Source organism: Myxocyprinus asiaticus, chromosome 34 (assembly GCF_019703515.2).
Source record: "Myxocyprinus asiaticus isolate MX2 ecotype Aquarium Trade chromosome 34, UBuf_Myxa_2, whole genome shotgun sequence".
Classification (NCBI taxonomy): domain Eukaryota; kingdom Metazoa; phylum Chordata; class Actinopteri; order Cypriniformes; family Catostomidae; genus Myxocyprinus; species Myxocyprinus asiaticus.
The window spans coordinates 20944759-20970633 of record NC_059377.1 but is presented as its reverse complement, the minus strand read 5'-3'; the positions used below and the strand labels follow the sequence as shown (position 1 = coordinate 20970633).

Below are 25875 nucleotides of genomic sequence, written 5' to 3'. Positions count from 1 at the left end.
TTTAGCGCGTATTAATTGGAAATAAAACTTAAACACGCGCTTGTGGAAGTCTGAAGGCATATGCTACATTTTCCGCTTGAAATCAATTTTCAGACTCCAAGCGTCTGTAATGTTCATGTGAACTGTGAAGAGATAAGAGACAGTTCTCATTATCAGTCTCTTCAGGATTTTCGGCGAGAAAGCGTCTGTTAGATTCGTCTCACCCCGCGGCTCACTTGAGATGGTTCAGCCCAGTTGCGAGAGTCCAGTCTCGATGCACTGGGATTTTGCTCAGCGCCGATACCAAGTGAATCTTCCTTTTAAAACCATCTGATAACCGTGCCTGCCAAAAAACCCACCATGAGCGTCTCTTTGAATGGTGACAGAACGGGACTTGTGAGGACAGAGTGCAGATGTACATACAATGGGACGAGGAAACTGGATGGAATAAGGATTTTTGCGCTAATGAAGGTGGGAGTACAGGCGCATCATTGGAGCGGGGTGCTCTTCTTGTACATGGGGCTGTTGGCTACATCGGTTAAGGGTGAGTTTCCCGTTATGCAGCATGTGCACGGAACAGTGGTCTAAGCGCGCTCCCTGTTGCCATACATGAGATTCTTATGTTCATGTGTGATCATGCCACCTTTTTTCCCTTTACATGTCCATGGAGTGCAGTCGTTTTCAGTTTCATGCCAACAGTATGCTATTTAATGATGGGTCATGCGTTTTTATTGATAGAATATGGGTCCGCAAATATCAGGTATCAGTGGATAAGAACATTCTCGAGAACCATACCAGTTCAAATATATAGAGGCTGTACATGAACCGGCCAAGTGTATCATTTAATTAGGCTGTATATAAAAGAGCCATATATAGGCTACGAATTTTTATTTATGCGCGCGGGCGTGTGTGTGGCGCAAGATTTCGTGAGTGTGGGAGCCAAGAGTGAATGAGTGAGTTCGGGAGGAAGGGGGGGCGTTTGAGAAATCGGAACACGGGGGCTGCCGACAAAACAGGTCTTTGACTCTGCGAATTATCAAGCTGGCAGAAAAACTATTTCGCCACCATAACGTGATATGTTTCCTCCATGTCAACGATTTCCATTCGATCAAAACAATCATTATGTAAGGATCAGTATTTGTTGCTTTTCTTGAAATAGCGGCATTAAGCGAGTTCATCTTTCTAACCATCATTTACCTCGAAGGGAAGTTGTAGTCAGAGAGCGGATGGTTTTTAACTCCCCGTGTAACTAATAGTATGTGCTATTTTGTACATAAAAGCGAATTATAGCTCCCCTTTGAACACCGGTGAGCTTTTGATGTTTAAGTGCAATGTTAAGGTTTTTCTAAAATATGTAAGTTGCAAATGGCACTGCAGTTGATGAATAATTGTAAAAAAAAAAAAAAGAAAAAAAAAATACATATATATATATATATATATATATATATATATATATATATATATATATATATATATATAATTGTATTGTGTAATTGTAAAGTAATAATTCATCGTATGAGAGGCATACAATATAAACTTCATATAAATAAATGTAGGCATTTATTGGACCGTTCTCTCACCACTGAGATTAATCAACAGTTCCCCTTGGTAGGCTAGCGAATTGTTGCTACTCAGTATAGGATTAAAAAGCTGGTAAACGAATCTACAGAGCTGCTCGATATTGTATGTGTTTAGTCATAGTACGATGACGGTGACTGCTAAGTAATACCATGAACAGATTTTTCTGCGTTTTGGACAGAATCCGGAGAGCGCGTGCAACGCCGCCAAGCAGTTTCCCGCTTTTTCCATTGAGCGGCACCAAAGCTTCAGAATAGCGCAGTTTACAAAGAGGGCCGTCGAGTCTCCCATGCTTCATTAATATACTGAGTACACATCTTGGAAGCCTTTTAGAGTTTCCCTGTTAGTGCATAAGCTATGACTGGTGAAATAAAATGGGCTTTTTTCTGCTTCGAAGGAAATGTTAATGTAATGACCCTTCAGCTACTCTGCTATGACTGAGATCATCATGTTGGCTATATGGTCTTTGGATATTGACAAAATGCTATTCGATTGAAAGCAGGCATCCATTTAAATGCATGCTATCACCTACCATTTGTGCTTACTTATTAAAAATAAGTAGTCTTTCACAATCATGATAGCCATGAGATAAGAAATATAGATTTAAAATGGATTAAGAAGAAAAACAAATCTTAAAGACAGTTTTGGTACGAAGAAGTTTGTTTTCAGATGTAAACCAATTTTGTTTCTACAGCTTTGCAGATGTTGAAGTACTTGAGATTAAACGTTTTCTCTATCCCAGAGAAGCAACACAAGATAAACAACTCACCATCATGAATGTTTGACTCAATCCCATTTTCCTCTCCCAGAATTTTTGATAGTAAATGGCACTCGATTTCATTAAACGGCAAAAGTCTCTAAACCAATGCATTTCCATGATGCAACTTGGTGTAAGGCTCTGCTGAACATTGGAGTTCGTATAAGCATGCATAGAAATCATTTCATCATGTTGAAAGGAGGCTGGCGTATGAATTCACTTTGTTTTCTGAGAATACAACATTTTAAAACTTTTGAGATTACATGGGGAAAGACATGTTAGGCTCCCTAAAACCACATTCTAACAAGAAGTTTAAAGACAAATTGTGCACTCTTTTCTTTTAAGTCTTGTCTTGGAATTTTTATTTTATGTTGTATTTTTTGCTGGTTTGTCTTTTTCAGACAGAGGCACCATGCTATTTAATCACAATTTGTCAGCTTACTGTAGCAGTAACAGGTGTAGTGGTAACGTAAAGTGGTCTTCAAAGCAACTTGTGGTACAGACCACAGGTTTTATACACTTCAGGACCATGGGCAGCTCCTTTCACACTCTTCGCTTATTGCGTCTTTTCCACTACATTCCACCATTAGTCCCTTTCACAAACTGCTTAAAACTGCTTAAAACTGCTTTAGCAAATAAAGGCTTTTTTACACATGCGTCGTATTGAGTCACAGAGGGAACAAAGGAACATGGTTAAATGTTTAGTACAGGCTCTTCTTTAACTGTTAGATTCGCAATACCCAGCTGTAGGCCAATTAGGACCAAGGACAGCTCCCACCAGGGCTGTTATCACAGCTGTAAAGCAGACTACCAACTAGTTCTCTAAAAGGGGACAGTGCTGATACTCAAACAGTGTTATGTTCACAGAAGTGTCAGGGAAAATCCTTCACACAATATATTGCCACCACTTTTTTTTTTTCTCACTCTGCTTATTCACTCTGCCCCCCCCCCCCCCCCCCCCCCCACTCACTTTTACAGGCACTCATGATAGTCTGTTCCAGAAAAATTAACACCTGCCAGTCTGTTTGCTCGACTTTAAATGTAAAGAAAACTAAACAGTTTTGTTGTTTGCCTTCAACTCCCAGAGGGCTGGAGGATGCTTTTGGCAAGGAGAGAATGATTTATTTACACAGCTACACCAATAGTTTCTGGACTCTGCATGGGTTTTTTTTTTTTTCTTTCCACTTTCCCTGCTCTGAATGTACTGTTAGCTTCTTTATCACATTAAGTTAACAGGCCATGTGAGTTCCTGACTACCCAGCAAACACAGAGATTTCCCCTAATGTTAGCATATGATGATTTTTTTGGGAAACAATTCCTAACATTCTAGGAGTGTTCCCTCTAGATTTTATTTTATATAACGATAAACTAACATTTCCAAAACATTACAGAGAGATTTTTGTGTGCTATTTTTGGTTTTTATTTTCCATTCACAGTTTGCACAATTTTCGAAGTCAATATATATATATATATATATATATATATATATATATATATATATATATATATATATATATATAATTTATAGTCTAATAAGAACAAACACAATGTTCTCTATTGGTTATTTTAAGTTTTTTTTTTTTTCTATCACATTTTCATTATTTTTCATAAACAGTGCAGAGAAGTTATTGATACAGTATCACGAGATATCGTACTGTCTGCGTCTGAGCCTATGATCACGCATTTGATCCGCACATGCTTTATCCAGTCCCCCTTAGGAGTTTGCATGCTCGAACAATTTAAAAGTTAACGTCATTCCGGTGAATCATATAATCGAACATAACATGTTGTATAAGTGTAATCGATAAGTTTTAGTTTATTTACTACAAATGGAAAGAAGCAGAGATGTCCCAGCAAAACTGGTTAACAGGTCAAGGTAGAGGAAGGTATGTCAAGTAACCTATAGATTTTGGAACCTTCTGTACACATTTCAGAGTTTCCATCCACATATTATTATGTACATTCTGGGATATTGCATGAAAAATGCTAGATGGAAACACCAAGATGTGAATACAAATACTGTAAAAAAAGTCATGTGACTTACAAGTCACGTGACTGACCCTGTCATCATATGCTATTGTATGAATCCGAAATAGGAGTTTCCCACTGGGAAATTACATGTGAATGCACAACAGTCCAAAAATAAAATGTGTACAACTTCATGCATTAATGCATAGACCGATCGTCGCCTGACTTGAAGCAGTGCATGTCAGTTAGAGAGTTTGCTTTATGCCATCAAAGTACCGCAAGCGTGAGTCGAGACCAGCTGCCTGGCTCAGCCGGTGCAGTTGCTCCAAAGCAGCTGCACAAGCTCTCATGACAACATGGCTTATAAGAGTCTGGCAATTGGCCAGACACTCCGATGACCGCAATGACGTGTTTCATGGCTGGGTTCGCAATGGCACACTACCCATACTACACTTACTACTACTGCGATATCAATCAGTGGCAGAAATAGTAAGACTAGTATGATAGAATGTCATTACCAAGGTGTTAATTCTGACACCTTCAGTTCTGCTAAAGTCTCACAAATCTGTGTTTTTATAACAGTTCAATTCTTCTTTCATGAAATCGTAATCTTATGTATCATGTTTTTTCATTAAAAGTATTCAAAATGATTAAAAATACTAACTCCTTTATTGGTATTAAAATAAGTTAGGCTTATATCAGACTTTCTTGTACACACAGGCACTGTATTGAGCAGAACGTAACCTATTCAAATGAAGGGCTCTATTTTCATGACCGTGCTAAGCGCAGTGCTATGCGCAACGTCTTACCCGATTTTAGTGAGAGCATTAATTCTAAGCGCAATTTTCATGCCAGTGCAAAGCGCAAGTGGCCGTGGGTGGGAGTGTTTGCGCTATCTGTGGATGTTTGTGTACAAACTGGCAGTGTATTGTATGTCAATGAAGTGGTGCAAAGCGCAATTTGCTATTTTCCTGAGATGTTTGAGAAGCAGGTCTGGTGCCCAATTTTAAGAGCACTATGCTTTAAGTTGTACAGGCAAATTCAATGGGCATGACCATGAAGTTATTTTGATAATATTTTAGTTATTTAAAGTGTAATTTGAATTTAATAAAAATAAATTGTGTTTCAATAAATGTAAATAAATTACATTTTTCAAAATCGGAATTGACCAGTAGAAGTGGAGTGCGTGTAAAAATCCCTCGATCCACAGCCTAACCTGGAAGGCCGATGCAATCTCTGTTACTACTGGCCATGATTTGTGTGTCAGTAGATGAATAAGTTATATATAACTTATTTATAAATTATATTATATATAAGTTAAAAGGCAAACCAAAGCAAATAAACCTGATATTTACAATGAGAGCTGCACCGAAAGTGACAGCACTAAAGGCATGTATACAAAAAATTTTGATTTTGTAATTTTGTATGCTAATATTAAGTTTTTGTAGGTGGGTTTTTTTGTAGCCTTGAGATGTCAGAATTATTTTTCTAGTAGTGCATGTTTGAGCAAGGAGTGACTCGAGGTAAAAAAACAAAAAAACATACTGGATATTGAGACAAATTAACCCATTATTGTAAAGATTTAGTTTAAATTTGTGTCATGGTCAACAAAACCATCGTTGTCACTGGAAAAAAAATATATTATTAGCCTATATTAAACTTAATTCTAATTTTATTATCAAACTAGTGATTTATCTGAATAATCCACACTGTTAAAGTAAGAACATGCTGTTGTCACCTTAAGGAGCTATTTCTAAATGATATGACTATTAAAAATTACTTCCATTGTTGTAACATAATGTAGTCAAGTTAATTAACTCATTATAAATAATTGTATTTTTTACTTGAATAAACCTATTCAATTTAGATGTTACCACATTAATTACATTGTTATCTTACAAAACACTTTTTTTCAATGTAGCCCCAAATATCGCTGTTGTAAAACTTTAGAAGCATATTAAATCAAAGTTGTATTCTGCACTGATTTTTAGAAAGATCCTCTTTGTAACAACATTCAGAAAGCTTGTTCCAACCTTGTAATGGTTTGGGTTCTATTCTGACCCGAAAGTGAGATACTAGTGTGATAGTGTTCCTCTGCTGTGACCACTTGCTCTCATCCAGAGGCCACTATCTGTTGTAGATTGACAACAGATATTCCTCTTGCCTTGCTGCCTGTCACTCCAGAGTCTCCTTAAGAATGTTGATTTAGTGTTTTCTTATCTTTGATCTGTGATTAGATTACAAAGTTAATCTATTTAAGTTTCCTCCACCTGAACCTCTCTCTCTTTCTCTCTCTCTCACTCTCGCTCTCTCTCTCTCTCTCTCTCTCTCTCTCTCTCTCTCACACACACACACACACACACACACACACACACACACACAGTCAAAGGAATGTGACTGATTTTATTTGGCAGAGCTCCACTGAGGGGTGCCATTAGTTACTACAGACCACTTCACTAATACTCACCAGCTCCTACTTTCGTCCTTGTGATAATCCTTGTAGAATGCAATATATACCCTACAATCAAACAGCAATTGATTGAACTAAGGCCAAAAGATAAGGAGGGATAAACTAACACAGGGGGACAAACACCTACCAGTAGGTGACGTCCTTCCCCTGCCTACATACACACCAAGAATCAATTATGATAAAGCAACAAACAAAAAAGGAACACACCTTCTCCATTTGTGTCACACACTAGGTCTGTACATAGTCAATGGCAGATTACGAAGGGATACTTACTGTAGATACACCTATAGCTCAACATTGGGTAAAAGCACAGTACACTACTTTATTACAGACCTTAACCAAAACTCTCTCAGAGCGTTGACAGTCAGCCCACTAACACCACTGTCAGACCACAGTAAAATCACCCTTTACCTTAGCGGATCAAAAACGAACCAATAGGCATCGAAACAAACCCACTTCCACTCCATTAAATACACATACAAATGAAAGCAAAATAGTAATGATACATACCAAAGTATAATTGGCAAACCAAAAATTCAAACCCTACTAGAAAATGTCCTAGCTTCACCATTCCTGAATAACAGTAAAGGTGTGTGACGAGGAGGAGGGCATGGCCGGGCCGTGATGCAGCATGGCCAGCACTGAATCAGCTGATCAGTGGGAGAGCGAGATAAGGGGCAGCCGGAGATGCCGGTTTGAGAGAGAGAGGAGAGAGAGAGAAGAACTTGCTCCCGAACGTGCTGTCACCCGGTCCTCAACCGGTCCTCTGTCAGCGGACGGCAGCAAGTCCTCCGGCCCCTGGCGTAGTAGGCTCTGGATCGCGTACCGGTCCTCTGCTTGAGCTTGGAGAACCTCCTGGAATCGACGATCCTGGTCCTGGCATAGCTCAAGCAGGGCCTGATATTGCGCATGGTGCATTCTGGCGAGGGACTTGATGACTTCCGCCAACTGCGAGGACTCCATACCGGCGTATTTCCTCTAATTCTCCCGGGTTTCGGCACCACATGCGTCTCTCTCCCTCAAACCGGATGGCTAGTTCTAACAATCTAACAATCATGCCACCACTTTGTTTTTACCAACTAGTCCACAAATAACCTTTATTTGTTTACTTATTAATTTATCTGTTCATCCAATATTGACCAACCATTTTATGCATTCATTATTATTATTAGCCTTTTTGGTTAAAAAATAAATAAAATAAAACATATGTATACTGATATTAAATGTGCATAAAGTGTAGCTATAGGTGTTTAAATTGTATCAGGTGTAATTTCGCAGGTGTCTGCATAAGTCTGTGTCCTTACGATGTTCTTAGCGCTGTACGAGTACTCCAGAGCACTCATAAATCTACAAGCATTTTCAAGTACTACTTAATTTACGATGCTTTTGGGAAATGGTCCGCAAAACTAAGATCTACTTAGGCTTACGATGCTTTTGGGAAACGAGGCCCAGGACCACTACCAGACAATAACCGAAACACTGTGCCACATGCATAACATGGAAAACATAGCATTTTATTTTCACTTTTACTATTCCTTTATTTTATTGTATTTTTACATCGTTTTCTTTAACTGCATGCATATGTGTGTAAATGTGTTTGTATGTATATTTTATGTGACTAGGCTTTGGCAATGTAAAGCTTTTCTTTTACTGTGCCAATAAAGCTATTTGAATCTGAATCTGAGATAAAGATAGGGGAATTAGCACAGGACAAAAAATCTGAGTGAGGTCTATGCATTGGTGTCTAGAGCTGAGTGAGGCAGACAGCCGTCAGGTCGCAGTGCGCTGGCTGCTGCAGCCTGTTATCCACTCTAATCCATGTCAGTGCTGCACCGCTGTCACAGCAAACACACCTGTCAGGCTTAGGGCTGTGCATTGGCAAGAATCTGGCGATACGTATCACGATACAGGGGTTACGATTCAATATATTGTGATATATTGCAATTTTTTTTAATTTATTTTTTTATCTAATTTTAGGAAAACTGTCATAGTATAAATAACACACCACCATATGCATAAAACTGGAGTAAAAATTTTTTTTTTTTTTTTTTTTAATGTAATCAGAACAGTGGGATCTGCATTTGCATTTATCAGTCCCTGCAACATCAAAGCACTACTTTTTATGCAATCTGACCAAAGGAATTAACATTTGCCTATATCAGTAATGAAAAAAATAAAAGTGCTTGCATTCCATTCAGTAACAGCCTCCTTTAGTAACCCTGCGATGTTCTCTCCTGTGTGGTTGTCATGCATCGCTCTTGTTTGTAGCACATACGAGTCCAGATTCCACTCATCCATTATGTGATGCACTGTTATGGTTACATATGATTCAGTGGCCCTCAATGTCCAAGCGTCGCATGTCAAAGCGACTCTCTCAGCACTCTCATTTTTACCTCTTTGTACAACTTGGGCACAGCAATGTCAGTGATGTGTTGTCGGGAGGGTATTGTGTCACGAGGCTCCATTGTATTCACCATATTACGGAAGCCTTCATTCTCTACAACACTGAGAGGGCGCATATCTTTGCAAATTAAATAAAGTATTGTTTATTTTGGTTGCACGAGTTGAGGTCATTGGTAACTTTGGTGTGTGAACTTGTTCCAGAGTGAGTTGATAGGGATCCACTCATTTAACATTAGCCGTTTGCTGTTCCATTAGCTGTACATCAGAATGCTATGTGTGCTCTCAGATTCGTTGTGTTCCCCGAGTATTTGATTTTGGCATGGCACATTTTGCAAACAGTATGGCTCTTGTCGATCTCCTTGGTGCCTTCCTTATTGTGGAAACCAAAATGAGTCCACACTTCAGATCTGTACACCGCGGGAGCCTGTATAACTCTTTCGTCTTCCATCTGTGTTAACATTACTAGTTAGCGAGGTTTGCTAATGCTAATGTTAACGGTGCACCCTTATGCTACTTCCTGTCACAGTTTACGTTCAGTGATAACAACACTGCTATCTAGCAGTCTGGGGTTTAAACACAACACAAAATGAGCCACTGCCACAAATCTTTGGAGGTAAACTATTAATTAAAAAACAATACAGTGTTTTTGAGAATCGATACAGTATTGCAAAACAAATATCATGATACTCAAATGTATCAATATTTTCTTACACCCCTAGTCAGGCTGTGCTTGTTCTTTGTCCAGGAGGAGAAATCTGTGATATACTGGAATCAAAATACTGTATGTGGCTTTTTGGGGTGCCATGACAGGACAAATTGGAAATACTGTGACTTGTTGGTATACTTTTTGGTAAGAAATCAAAGATCTGTCACTGTAGGTTTTGAGAACTGGGTAGGAGGACAAAAGCAGGAGTATAATTCACCAGATACACAGCCTGGACACATTCAGGAAGTGATGTCATGCTGACTGTGTGGCTATTCACTCTGAATGCCCAACTTAAGTTCAAGAGACAATTGGAATCATTAAACTATGCTTGGCAAAGAGAGTCAGTCATTACTCTCTAGAAGCCAATCAATAGCATTCTTCAGATGATCATTTCAGTTCTTTACTACCTCAATTATTCTATTACTAAAGCAGCATTGATCTAGTGACACGTAGATGGCAACCAAAGTAAGGTTGGAAGATGAGCAATAAGACTCAGTAGAGAGCAACATAAGAATGGATAAAAATAAATCAAATAAATTAGACTGATCATACTGAATATCTATCCAAATGTACGTAATCAAAATGTATCAACAACAGTTGCAAATGTGGCACACATTGATCAGGAAATGTATGTCCAAATGTTTTGCAGAAATCCAAAGGGTTCACACACTTTTACCTGCAACTGTATTCAGTATTTTGGTTTCTGAACAGTGAGCACATTTACATCACATGTTGTCTTGCTTAGTAAGCCGACAACATGTGTGGTCATGCAAACGTCATTAAATGGTTTACATGTAAAAACTGATCGGCACACATATATTTTTCCCATTAACTGGATATGCGTTGCATGTAAGCACCTTTACCGAAGTTCTTAAGTGTGCTGTGCATGCCTGTTTATGTTTTGACATCAAAGGCAGAGAATAACCGATGATTTCAACTCTTTTGCAAATGCAAGTTTGTTACGTTGTCAATTTTTTTGGTAACACTTTTCAATAAGGTTACATTTGTTAATGTTAGTTAACAACATTAGTTAACATGAACTAACAATGAACAATACTTTTTTTATAGAATTTATGGTAACAATTAGCAATAAGGTTCCTTTCGTTAAAGTTAATTAATGTATTAGTTATCATGAACAAACAATGAACAATATATTTTTACAGCATTTATTAATCTTAGTTAATGTTAGTTAATAAAAATACAATTGTTCATTAAATCCAACTTTTTATTTAAAAAAATGTGTTACTATATGTTGAAATTAACCTGAACTAAGATGAATAAATGCTGTAAAACATATATTGTTCATTGTTAGTTCATGATAACTAATGCATTAACTAATGTTAACAAATGAAACCTTATTGTACAGTGTTACTATTTTTTTAATAAGCTGATTTTGGTTGTTATCAGCATATTAGTGTGCTTGTAAACACTCATTATCTGGAATAGAGGTAAAGGGAGAAGGGTAGATTTAGCAGAATGACGGTCAGTGTGGGGGCAACAGAGATTCCTTTATTAAAGTCTATTCTCTGTCTCACCTGTTGGCATGGGGATACCTTCATACTGTGTCAGCCTGAGTGCACAGCAAATAAACAGGGAAACATTAATTCCCTGCTCACCCCCTCATTCAGACCCAGATTAAAGGAACTGGAGGTCTGTTTAAAGAGAATCTATACTAACTTGTTTGAAAACAATGGCAGAGAAGAAATGCACTGCTTTGCGATGCAATTTTGAAGACCCATGCTAGATCTGAACACTAGGCCATTGTGGCTCTGTAATGGGGCTGAAAGTGTGGTAAATCCTGCCTGAAATGCACTCCTTGGGTGTTCTCTCTGCTCTGTCAGGAACATCTCTGTGAAACACTGAGCTATTAAGGCCACCCTGTCCATTTCAGGCCGTTCCATGCTCATGGCAATGAAACAAAACTTCAACCTGAAATATTCATGATTTAATGAATGTCTCAGTCACCTTTACATGCTAACATTATTTTCATTCCCAAGCTGAATTAAAGCATTTGCCTTAAGCAAACACAACAGCATGTTTTAGCTGTAACTATAGACATTGTGAATGCATATTTAATGTGAACCTAACACCGAGGTGTCTGAGACTATGCCCATGATAATAAAAGACATATATAGAAGAGATTACTTGCAATCATGTGTCTGTGCATGTTTGATGTTTCATGCAATGAATGATGAACTTTATAAGCATTGACATTTTGAAGGGTTTGATCTTGATTTTGACACTGCCAGTCAAAAGTTTGAATTCAGAATTATCATTACCATTTTTCCACATTTTTGAATAATAATAATACAAAATAAATAATAATAATAATAATAAAACAAAAATACATAAAATCTATAAAATAACAAAAATAGAAAGGGATTACGTGGTAACAAAAAAAAAAAAAATCTTAAAAAAAATGTTAAATGGGAACATTTGATATTTGTCTACAAAACTAATCTCAACCATTTAAGCATAAACCTTTAGATTAAAATGTGTTTAAGGTCATGAAAAAAACATACATTCAGTCAAGTGTGTCCTAACATTTGACTGGTAGTGTAAATGCAATACGTAGGTATCACTATGTACTGTATGTTATAAGGCTTGCACTAGGTTGTGGTAGATTATTGCAGACATGAGTGTTTTTAATTTTAATAAGAGGTACTGGAAACATCTTAGTGCCAAATCATTCATACACCTGGATGTGCCACACTGAGGCCAGCTGCTCTGATTGTTGTGTTGGCCCCATTAGCTACTCGACCCATCTAAAACAGCAGTGATGCCGCCTCACTAGAGCAGAGACAATCTTCTCCTATTTCCACTGCATTTGCTTTGCTATTAATGGTCTCCACAATCACCTCACACAAACATTTGAGTAATGAATGGATTTACCCAGGACAGAGGTTGCTGATTTCCATTGTAATGGCAGGCTTTCTACGGTTAATGTAGATATGACAGACTTTGATGCCAAATGTCCTGACACATCAGAAGGCTGGTGGCTGTACATGGAGAGATTTGTGGCACTAAGAAGGCTGTTATTCCTCTTGTGTTGGCATATTTGAATTCCCCATTCACATCTGCCTTGTTGGCATTGTGTAACATAATGGCATTTTCCACTGGTCCTTAAAAAACTGAAATTTGATCGATTTAAAGTGCTTATGGAAACTGGTGAGTCAGACCCATTTGTCTCTTAGGTGCCCAATTTACAGTGGAGCTATGGCGGAAGAGCTAAAAGGAATGCATTTGGAGAGATTGCAAAGATTACCTGCTCTGGCTAGGAAAGCATTATCTTCAACTTAGAGTCAGAAGAGTGAAGTTTAAACTGGATGTTTGCTCAAATCCATGTCTCTCTCTTTTAGATATTTAAACTACACAGGTGCAGGAAGACAGGTGGAGTGATGAAATTAGTACTGACCCAATTCACAAAGTATGACACGTGGTTTCAAAGCACATGCTAATGAGTAGTAACCATGCTGTAAGCACGACATGTGGTATTTACTTTGTGCTTCATTTACATTTTATTCCAAGGAATCTTAACGACTAAAATATCTTTTATAAAATTTATAATTAGTAGAGCTGAGAACAGAACCTGTTTTAAAACTAAAAAAAGTAATGAAACTGAATGAATGTAATTAGTTCCATTTACATAAATGTTTCTGGAATGTCTGCTTTCATCAGGCTGAATAAAACTACACAAATTTTAAAATGTGAACAGATTTTAAAATATTAGGCGTCATACACTTATCGACTTTGAAAATTGCTACAGACAAAACTGGGCATCACACTACCCAAATGTCAAGTTCATCCGGTCCGATCACAAATACTTCCGTTTTAGGCAGAGCTGTTATAGTTAACACGTTAAAGCATGTGATTAATTAAAAAAGTTAACGCGTTAATTTTTCTTAATAGTGATTACCGCATTTACCGTTAATATAGCATAAACCAGCATAAACACTGGTTGGAGCAGTGCTGAACCATTGTGATGTGTCCGCCCAGAGTCATTAAACTGACACACACACCACAAACACACACAACAGCCGTGTCAGTGATGAAATGATGGGGATATTTGTACAGCGCCATATGTTGTATTAAACAAGTCCAGATGGGACTTGTGACAGAAATCAACTACTTTGCAGCCTCTGTAATTCACAATTTAATTACCACAGAGGCTCGTCAAGTCTTAGCTACCACAAAAATGTAGTGTTTAAAGTAGCGCTTTTATCATGAATGCAGCTGCACAATTGCTGTAGCAAAGCAGATAGCCATAGTCTGCCAGCTGATTGATATTGTGGAGAGATTTAATGCACATTGCAATGAATATTGGGGGACTAGTTCTTTCAATTAGTCAACCTCCCACTTACACTTAACAAAATGTTTAATGTTACTTTAATTTGTGCTATTTTAATACATTTCTATATTTATGGTGTGGAAGGCTTTGTTTGGAAAATGTCAATAAAGAATTATTGTTATATGTTGTTTTGTTTTCTTTCCTAAGAAGGAAATAAATGCATTTTGACAAGAAAAGAAGTATATATAGAGGAAATTTCAGCACCACGATTAACTGTGAAAAATCAGGCAATTAAAAAATAATTACTGACAGCACTAGATTAAGAAACACGTAACATATTTAAATATCATTAATACAGAAAAATGCTGCTGTTGTTGTTGCTGCTACTCTATGTTCTGAGTCGCGAAAGAAACGGACTATTTTGGTGGTGGCAAGACACAGCCAGCATTGTCTCTAAAGACTGCAACGCGAGTTGGTGGTGAGTTGTGGTAAAAGTTAAACTCCACTTTTGTGCTTGTTTGCCATTTCTGTTTCTTGAGCTTCAATGCCCCACACACTCAGTTTCCGTTGGCTACCATATGACTTAAATTTGAGTCATGGTGCATCATACACTACGAGATTTCCTCTTGTCATGGATAGTCAGCTCAAAAATATCAAACATGTTTAATGTCCTCCAACTAGATGGAATTGGTACCTTTCATACATTACGCGATTTTCTCCAACTTTGAATTTCACAAAATCTGAAGACTAGAGCCTACCTAAAAATCGGGGCTAAAACCGACATTAAAGTTGTGTAGTGTAATCCTGTCCTTACTTGGATGAGGAAACATTTTTGCACTCGCCCAGTTAATCGCAAACATAAAAAGAGCTCAGAAATCCACATTGGAAATGTGAATTTACGAATCGTTCTATGGCTTTTCTCATGGACATTAATTCGTTAATGCCGACATGGCTTGGTAAATTTCCTGGAGTGTCCAGTCATATAATCTAATTTATATGCAATTAATCAAGCCTTTACATTGTAGAAAAGGATTTATAGATTTACATTTGGGATATTTCACATGCAATGGCTATGTCTGAACTCTCACTAAGCCCATTTTAAAGAACTCATTTAAATATTAAGTATGATGTCACTATAGAAGGCTTCTGATTTCAATAAATAATAAATAATCACAAATAACAAATAGTATTATATTCATAATGTTAAAATATACCATCTACTTACTTTCATGCAATGATGAAAACACTTGCAGCTTTATAATATAGGCTATAATTTGTATTGAGCCAAAAGGTCAGTGTGTGATGTTTCATTGGTCACATGTTTTGTGTTATCCAAATTCGCAGGTGGGAGTTCACCAAACTTAAACTTTGTTACAAAATGGAATGCAACATTTATTTACAAAAGCTTGCATTTCCAGTCTCCAGCATTTGGATGCATTTAAATGGAAGTCACTGGAGTGCAAAGTATGGTGTGACCGTGGCTTAACAATTCCCAACTCCAATTATTAGTACCCATTTCATTAGTACCCATGTGTTAGCTAGACTGGATCATTAAGCATATATAGCTGGGAGGACCAATCCACCATTCACATCAGCCTGGTCTGCCTGGAGCTAGAGACATGAGGAAACTAACAGGATAATAAGGACAACGAACTGAATATGTGAACAGATGGAAGGGGAGACAAGTGCAGAGAGAAAAAGCTTGACACAAGAAGAGGCATAAGAGAGGGTGAAAGCAAATCAGAAGAGTGCATGTTCAGTCTGTATTGCTTTAATGCAAGAACCAAGGCAGATAACAGGGATACAAATTAAATTTATCTTATGTGAAACTAATGTTATTGCCAAACAATTTCATGCAAAGACATACACCAATTCCAGGGTTAGGTCCAATGCTTTGTGCTTTGGCAAGGAAGGGTGATGTCATATGTAATCAGGCACATATCAAAAGCTTTATGGAATAATCTCTGTCAATGAAATTGTGATTTCCTGCCAATAACGCAGACTGGTGTAATATTCCAACGAATGTCATGGTGTTGACTGTTTCCTAGTTAAAGAGGTGTGCAAAGTACAGACCAGCTGCTCATACATAATTCCCCCTCTTGCCCCCCTCCCTGTACCCCCCATCCCCTTCTCAATATCTTTCCCTCCCAAGATCTCTGATTGCAAGCACTCTGAAGGATTGCTGTCCTGACGTAGTTCGGCTCAGCAGCAATCGATTTATCAAAGTGTCATGCCGAGGTGCTGTAGCCCCGTAGCAGCAAAACAACAGCGGAGGCAAAACAAACATTGGTTGACTCTGGAGGTGGTCTCTGCAGTCATGCTAAACAAGGTCAAAGCGCTCCTTTTATTTTCGCTTCACTCCACTAATATGCTAAAGCTGGCTCATGGATCGTTGTTTTTGAAGTATAATTTTGTGCCAGAATGTTTTGCATGTCAACATAACCGTATCCTTTCACAGAGAGGTTTTGACTGTGTGGGACTCTCTTTCAAGATTCAAAGCAGTGGCCATCTGCACAACTCTGCAATAACACCTTAGACTCACACACAATCTTCCTTTTGTACCTTGCCATCAACCAATAAATTCAACAACTGAGTGCTGTAATCAATTTTGTCAATTACTCTAACTTCCACCATTTTGAAAACTTTAAAAACACACCCTCTCTCAAAACCCAAAACTTTAATTGACAGGCATAGAAAGTTTCAGACTGGCTAGTTTTCTGAATGGCTGGCCCCCTGACTCTTTTTTTTTTCCACTTACAAAGCATATGACTGTCACAGAGACAGGTGTGATTTCTCAGGAGGCCTACTTCAGTGATATCTGGTGGTAGTAGAAGGGAAGTTTTAATATATATATATTTATATATAAACATGCAAACATAATGTGATTTATTTATCTACTGATAATGGGTAGAATGAGGATTGCCATATTAAATAGTAATAATTTGTATTTCAAACCATCAAAGAGTCTAAATGTAGCTGGAGGTGTGGGACAAACATATTTAAAGGTGGTCAATGATACTTCCACCTTGATCAGATCAACCCTATGCCTTTGTTCTGGTTTGAAGACACTCTGTTATGAATGCAGAACACAAGACCAATGCTCATGATTCTATCCCATCCTGTATTCAGCATGCCCTTTGTTACTCTCAGCTTCCAGTAAGGGTCTGTATTTGCATTTCTGAGCAGTTTCCTTCACAATAGTCACATTGACCAACAAATTGTAGTTGTTTCTGGTTTATATCAAGATCTGAGTCAGCCACTGTATGTGGATACGACAGGGTTTGTCTGAGCTACCGATGTCTTTGTTGTGTGCAACACATATTGGTATTGTTTCTGTTGATAGCCATGGTTAAGACTATTAGCCTCTTGTTCAGTGTTGTGTGAGTCTGCATTGTTTTTGTGACTTCTATCGGTGCCATTTCACATAAAAATTAAGTAAACTATTGACTTTTGTTCCATGATAAAGGTTTGTAATGAAGGAATCATGAGGTTCTATTCATCACGATGTACTATGCTAATTAGACAATGTATATTGTCGGCCTTCACATCAGCTCGCTCCAGGGAGAAAGCACTGTCTGTTGTGCAAAATTGTGTAATGCTGATTAGATGACCAGGCAAGGACAAATGTCTCTTACTTTATATCTTAGTCCATTTAAGGTCAACACAGGAGACGTGACGCAAATTTCGTCATCAGCAGAGTGCACAAGCACTGAATGCATGTAGCCTGATTTTTCTAACCAATGTGCATGCACCTGGAGTTATTTGCACTAATTAGTGGGTCGAAAAGGTGGCAACATTTACATTTTGAGCCATTACCGTCACAAAGCGCTAGAAGAAGATGTAATCACCACCAACATCAGGAGATGAAGGTAAAAACAATAACAGTGGATGTGCAAGACAAGAGCGCATATGAGGAGGTCAGAAGATACCTGCATTTGTATAACTCAAGTCTGAAGGAATATAAAGACATCTTTATGGGTCTAAACTCCTGAAGAGAAAGTCTGGTGTCTCATAGCAGTCGTGGCGCGCATGCGCCAACTGCCTGTGTATGCGAGCACAGTTTTGTGGAGTGTGCTTTGACAGGCTCACGTTTGATCATACGCAGATGCTACGATGACATTCCATGTCAAAATGGAAGAATACCTAGGGCTTAATGTAAAATGTCTACCCAAAAAGAGAAAGGTTGATTATAAATATACTCTTGTCGAGTATGAGTCAGAAAACTAGTTTGAAATGAATCTTAAAGAGCCACAAGCACATTAACTCCCAAATTAATTCCTGCTCTCGCTGCTTCACATCTTATATGGTGACACTTTCTAGCCTAAATAGTTTGTCAAAAGTCCTTTTATCACAGACACCAAGCATTTAAACACAGTGATAGGCATTCTCCAAATCCTAAACTGCCTTTTCCAATTATCATTAGAAAAAATGCACAGAAAATGGCCACTGGCCAAAGGTGGATTATCTAAATACCACTCTTACCAAACTGTTTTCCAGCATTTTTTAAAGAAATGCTTAGTTTAAGAAAAAGCACCTCAGGTTTTTCCTTATTCCGATACATTTAACTTAATTATTAAAATTCTATGCTAGTAGGCAAAGCTTTTCTAAGAAATCGAAATCCCATTTCTGTTGGGGTGATATCCTCTAAAACCTCAGCAGGCTGTGTATATGCTATAGAAAATGTATTTATTTATTTTATTGCAATTCATTTTGAGCTTATCGAATTTTTGCATTAAGTAGTTTGAAATGTCTTCATGACACATTGTGTTTGCATTCGGTAAACACTGCATATTTGTGCATATGTGACATGCTGATAGAGCTTGATTTTTCATTAAGACTAATCGCAGTGTAATCTTCACTCCAATATGTTAGAGAAATATGTGTGCTATACAAGCGGAGTTCACATTTATTTACTGGGATGTTGGATTTGTTTTCATGGAATATGCAATTTAAGATAACAGATGTCCTCTAATTGTGTATTCCTAATGCTATTTTAATCAGTTTACCCCACATCAATTCTGATCAGTTTAGGAATCTAATAAACAGATAAACTGTGCTACTCTAGGATTTGGTATCCATTTGCACTATTTTGGATTCAGGTTTGGTTTCAATGCTTATTTTCAAAGATTCAAAGATGTATTCACAAAAAAGCTTTAGTCCCACTGAGAAAAGTATTGGCAATAAATTGGCAGATAATTAAATGGTATATAAATTAGTGTTATGACCCATGGCTCAAAGGATGCAACAAAAGAGAGGGACACACGAGCTTTGCCAAAAACAAAACAAAACAGCGGTTAAGGCTCTGGGTTACTGATCAGAAGGTTGGGGGTTCAAGCCCCAGCACTGCCAAGATGCCACTGTTGGGCCCTTGAGCAAGGCCCTTGACCCTATCTGCTCCAGGGTCGCCATATCATGGCTGACCCTGCACTCTGACCCCAGCTTAGCTGGGATATGTGAAAAAAAGAATTTCACTGTATATGTGCAAAAATGTATAATGTGTGATAAATAAATAAAATTATATATTAAAGTACCAAAAAAAATAAAAAAATGTCATGTGTAATTGTCAGTAAAGTTAGTGATGTAATGCAATACGAATACATGGAAATGTAATGTGCTGTAGCGATGTTGTGAGTGTTCAAACCTAAATTGCAAACAAAAAAGTCCAAACAAAATATGCAACCCTTGCTCTGTCTCTACTGTGGACCAGTCCATGGCTCCTTTTAAAGTACTGGTGGCCAACACAGGTGTGTGCAATGAAACAATTTGGGCAGAACAGTCAATCTAGCCTGAGCTGAAAACCATGTCCCAAACAAGACACAGGGCCATCACACCCCTCCTCATAAAACAGGGGCTCTGTCAAGAATCCCTGTAAAAAACAATAAGGATATCCCTGTACATTACCTGTAAAAACCAGGGACAGCCGGCAACGGGCCAAAACATAATTAGAAAAACCAAAAAATGACTAAATGGGCCGCATATATTCTTCATACATAGGGGCGCGTCACAATGCATCAGCCACAACATTTTCTGAGCCTCGAATGTCTTGAATGTCAAGGCAGAACTACTGCAGAAACAAAGACCAGTGGATAAGTCTCTGGTTGGGACTCTGAAGAGAGTTCAAGAACGTCAGATTATGATCCATATAAACAACAACAGGCAGACTTAACTAACATAAACAGCAAAATGCTGTAATGCCCAAACAAGAGCCAACACTTCTTTTTAACTACAACAGAGTAGTTAAGTTGGTACGAGTTGAACTTTTGCGAAAATAAACATGACTGGCTCCGACATGACTGGCATCCACCTGCAGGGAAAATGGCCTGTCAAAGCATGGCACCACAAGGACAGGAGAAGAGCACAACGATTTGACATTTTCAAACACCAATTCACAATTGGAAGACCAGACAAACTTTGACTTACCCTTCAAAAGATCAGTAAGTGGCACTACAACGGTGGAAAAATTATGACAGAAAGAACGATAATAGCCCACTAAACCCAAAAACCTCGCAAGTTCCTTTTTGGCCATTGGAGAGGGGAAATTTTGAATGGCCTGAATTTTAGCCTGCACCGGCTAAAATTCTGTTTTTCCCACCAAAAACGGAACACCATTTCCCACCACTTTTCCAAGGTACGTCATGGTGGACCCAGAAAACTCACACTTTGCTAAATTGACCATGAGCCGTGCCTCAGACAAGCGTGTGAAAACTGAACAAATGCATTTTATATGCATGTCACAACTATCGCTGAACACAACAAGATTATCCAGATATATTGCACATCCTTCAAGACCTGAAATTACACGGTTCATGAGGTGCTGTAACGTAGCTGGGGCATTCCGTAAACCAAAACTCATGACTTTGTAAGATTAGAGGCCTGACGGAGTGCTAAAGGAAGAAATATCCAGAGCTCGCTGGCTCAAAGGCACTTGCCAGTAGCCTTTTAACAAGTCAAACTTAAAAATTTAGCTGAACCTACCTGATCAACACGGTCTTCCAACCATGGAAGTGGAAAACAATCTGGTTTAGTTACACTGTTAAGTTTATTAAAATGAGTGCAAAATCTCACCAACCCATCTGGTTTTCCAACAAGACATGGAGATGCCCAACTTGAAAAAAGACAGTACAGCTATGTCATACTCCTGCATGTATTTAATTTCTGCATCCATTATCTCACATTTATCTGGCGAGACATGATAAAAATGCTGTTTAATGTGTTTAGCATTCCCCATATCAGTATCATGTTCCGCCCAGTCTGTTTGTGACTTCGTATCTCCAAACACGTCTGGAAAACTAAGCAAAAACACACTTAACCCTGCGTGTTGCAAAGGAGGCAAATTACTAAGAATGAAATCTAGCCTTTTCAATGACTCTCAATTATTCAATCGACCACACAAAACGCAGTCATCTGGATCAATATCCTACTTCTCCCCACCCACTATGTCAGAACTACACTGTAGCAAACTAGCTCAAAAGGGAAATATGAATAAATAATCATAACTCGTTATAATTAATTATAAATATTTGGATCAGTTAATAGAATTAACTTGATGTAGCTGAATTAATATTACAATCAATTAATCTGTTCGTCCAGCGAACACTCAGTATTGATCGTCTATCAACTAAAAATATCAACTCAGAAAGGATATTTTTCGTGACCACAGAAAAATAACTTTTTCTTAGCATGTAGCTGTGATCAAATCGTTAAATTGACGTTGATTTACAAGCAGACCAGAATCAACTCACAAGAATGTACACAAAAGCTTTATTTAACTAAATCACAAACACATAACTAATCTAAACAAACACATACACACAAATCACGCATACATGGGAAATGGAAAAGTGAAAGTGAATGAAACCGGAACAGAACAGGGGAATGCAGCTATGAAAAGAGTCATTTTACCATCTGAAAGAACCATCAGTTCTTACTTCAAAGCACCTTTGTTAACAAAGGGGTTCACAGCTTATACTAAACCTCTGTTTAGGTAGTTATTTGTATGATACTTGCAATGCATTGGCTGTTGAGAGAGCACCTGGATGCAGTCTGAGGAGAAAGTCTTGATGGTTCCTTGAGTCGATGGTGTTGAAGTTACAATCAATTTCTTCCGCGTTGAATGAAGAAATTATGATGAACTTGCAGTGTTAGTTTGACTCCATTATGGTTGAGGAAGTTACACGTGGATTGATGTGTTTGAGGCCTGCCGGCCCGCGACCTCGCGGTCAGAATGGGTGTTTCCGGTCCCACACGAACAGCAACCAGGAGAAGAAGAGAGAGAGAGAGAGAGAGAGAGAGAAGAGAGAGAGGTCACTCCGACAATGCCCTTTAACTCCTAAGGGAGGTCACTCCTCTCGAGTTTGGTTTGATCAATGAGAAAGGTGCAATTTTCCAGCAGGAAAAGTTCCTTTGTTTGGAAGCTGACTCATTTGCATGATTGGAGTAAGCTAGCAGTTTGTGCCCCTTTATGCTCTGATTAATATAACAAGCATTCAATGCATGCTTTAAGGCGGTGAGATACACCAATGTGCAGAGTGTCACACAAGGATTAATTTGATAGGAAGCATGATACCAATAATTTTACATTATCTAGTGGTTCTGTCATAAAGCATGCATAAAATGGTATACAGTACAAAAGACACTATACGAGACAGTAATAATCATACACACAATGTTCTGGGGATATGCATGTTCATTTATAGAACAGTTTGTCTATAAATTAATGAAGAAAAGTCATTTTATGGGCTATATGTGTCTTTCCTATGGGGGAATGGAGTGAGTTTACTTTCCCCACATTCCTTTGCTTTTGCATGTGGCTACCTTCCCCCACCTGGAATGTCTCTGAGGTCCACTAGTTGTTGGACCAGTGTCAGCAAAAGGGGAGCAAAAGCTGATAATGATCAGTGGGAGAGCAGACATCTCGGAGTCTGCTTTTGGCCTACTTGGACCTTTTCTTGTTACGGTCTTGAGACGTCTGTTGGATTATTAATTAAATAATGAATAATTGTGTGTCTGATTGGTCCAGATGCTACAACATCAAAAAACTGAAATGGCAGAGAGAGTGGGATGAACAAGGTTTCAATTGACTGAATCAGACTTGCTTTCATAGTAGGGCTTCATTAAATTAATGTGACACAACTGAGTTGATTTTTTCGTATTTTCATCACTCACTTTACGCTCCATGACATATGTGCCATCAAACTTAGCCTCAAAAGGAGAGCAAACTATAGGACGGAAAATAAGAACTTGATCTCCCAGTTCAAAAATAAGACGTTCGACAGTGTGATCATTCAGAAAATTCATGACTTGGTGTTTTTCGAGTTTAACTCTGGCAACTCTCTGGCTTGAACGAGTCTGTTTAAACCCATAAGCATAAAACAGCAATTTTTTTGGAGGCTCAGAGATTTTACTGGGGTTGTGAAGCACAGCCAAAAGTCCACATACTTTGTGTCAAAAGACTAGATCTTTGGGACTAAACCGGGAACTTCCTTGTACCACCTCTCATGCAGCCAACAACAGCCAAGGTAAACCCTCCTCCCAGTCCCTGTCCAACTGTACACAACAAGCATGAAGGAAAGACTTCAACGTCTGATGGAATCTCTCCAGCGCACCCTGGTTTTGCGCATGGTTTAGACAGGTTATGTTTAATTCGCAGCTTTTTCAGAACTTGTTGGAACAGGTGAGAGATAAGGTTAGTACCCTGGTTGCTTTGAATAATTTTGGGAATAACCAAAAACAGACATACAGTAAATTGTGACAAAGCTTTTATTATCGAGCGAGAAGTGATATTACGCAGTGGATAAGCAGCAGGAAAATGTGTATTCAAACACATTACAGTCAGCAAGTAATTATTACCAGATTTAGAACATGGTAGAGGGCCCACACAATCAACAATGAGATGCTCAAAGGGCTCACCAATCGCTGTAATGGGATGCAACAGAGCGGTTTCAATTTCTGATTTGGCTTACTCGTTAACTGACAGGTGTGACACTTTTTAATGTAAGCTGAAATGTTTTAAACGAGGCCAAAAAAATATAACATGCAATCGTAAGTCTTATGCACTCCAGAATGACAAGATTGATCGTGCGCGTCTTCCAACAATGTATTTCTGAATTTTCTGGGAACCACTACTTGAACAATAGCATACCCAACAAAATCATTGCCATGGGGCACCCACTTCCACAACAAAATCCCATCCTGCAAAAAATACCCTTGAGCGATGTTAGGCACCTCATCCTAAAGGACAGCACTACCAAACAACTCAGCCAAGGATGAATCAGAACGTTGCTCTTTACTAACTCATCTGCAGACACAGGCAAAGACAAAGCAGATAAATTAGGCATAGGCAAAAGACTACACAATTTATTCACTATACTTTTGGTTGATCAACCATTTCACTCTTAGTCCTTCGAGTCATAGCACAGGTTGCTACACACGCAGTGTCTAACGCCGCTGGGCACTGTTCAAGCACTTGAGCACCATTAGATGAAACTATGGGAGATGTAGGCAAATTAGCCCACACACGTTCGCCAGCTAGTTCATTTCCCAAAATAATATAAATACAAAAGGATGAGCCCCCATTTTGTTACGACCCATGGCTCAAAGGATGCAACAAAAGAGAGGGACATGTTTTGCCAAAAATAAACTCAAGGATTTATTAACAAAATATAGATTAAAACACAACAGAAATAAATGTCATGTTGTAGTGACTTGAAGGCAGAAAAGTGATTAAGAAACCAATACGGAGGCCCTGCAATCCACACCGAAAATTCCTCAATGTTATAAATGAAAGACTCTCCTCTGCTGGTGCCAAGGAGTCTGAGATGACCCACATCTGGCCAATAAAATGAACAAAGGAGACTTGTCCAGATAGCACATACCCAAAAACACACATGCTAATAATTATTCACATGACTTGAAGACCACTCTTCTGAAGAAACACCTCATGCCATGAAATCAAAGACACTCTCCTTTTGTCCTTCGATATAAACAATTTGCTACACTCAACCTAAAAAATGAGTTATTTATTCTAAAAGAAGTATCGAAGCTCCACAAGGCATTGTCTTTAGACTCGAGTTCAAATTTCGATTCACCTTCTGTTACAGCTCACTCACTAACTTATTTATGTTTGTCTATATGTGTTAGTTTGATGTTTTAGATTAGCAATAAAGTCCTGTTTGTATTCAAAGATAATTTTACTGTGGTATATTTTAATAAATAATCTTGTCACTTGATTTTTTTAAAGGTCTACGCTCTGAGATTGAACCATATCTAAACATATTTGTGATATTAATTTCAATAAGCCATGATAATAGTTTTACTCTAAAGAGTTAATAGATGCATCATATCAACTCAGTATGGCCGATTGATCAGATGTATACCTTAATACTTTCAATAAGTGAATTAATCATAATTCCCTTATTAAGCTAATTCCTTACATATTAATTGTGAGCCTGTTGTATTACATTTTAAATGGTGGAGAATCTTTTTATTATACTGTGGGCCAGTCCGTGACTCCTTTTAAAGAAGTACTGGTGCCCAACAGAGGTGTGTGCAATGAGACAATTTGGGGAGAGCAGTCAATCTAGCCTGCTCTGGAAACCACGTCCCAAACAAGACACAGGGCTGTCACAATTAGCCACAGGCAACTCCTCCTTTCCAGTAAACACATCCTAGAAAAACCCTTTAAACTTGGATGGGACTGGTGAGAAAAAAATAAATAAATGATCTAA

General features: G+C 38.2%; 1 protein-coding gene across 1 annotated transcript in view; it reads left to right on the top strand.

Moving 5' to 3' along the window:
* The first annotated feature begins 270 nt into the window (after window positions 1-270).
* Window positions 271-25875, top strand: part of LOC127425333 (CUB and sushi domain-containing protein 2-like) — a 463524-nt gene continuing 437919 nt past the window's right edge. The window contains exon 1 of the mRNA XM_051671189.1: window positions 271-523. Coding sequence (XP_051527149.1) covers window positions 340-523 — 184 coding nt within the window. The 5' untranslated portion in view covers window positions 271-339. The remainder of the gene's footprint in view (window positions 524-25875) is intronic.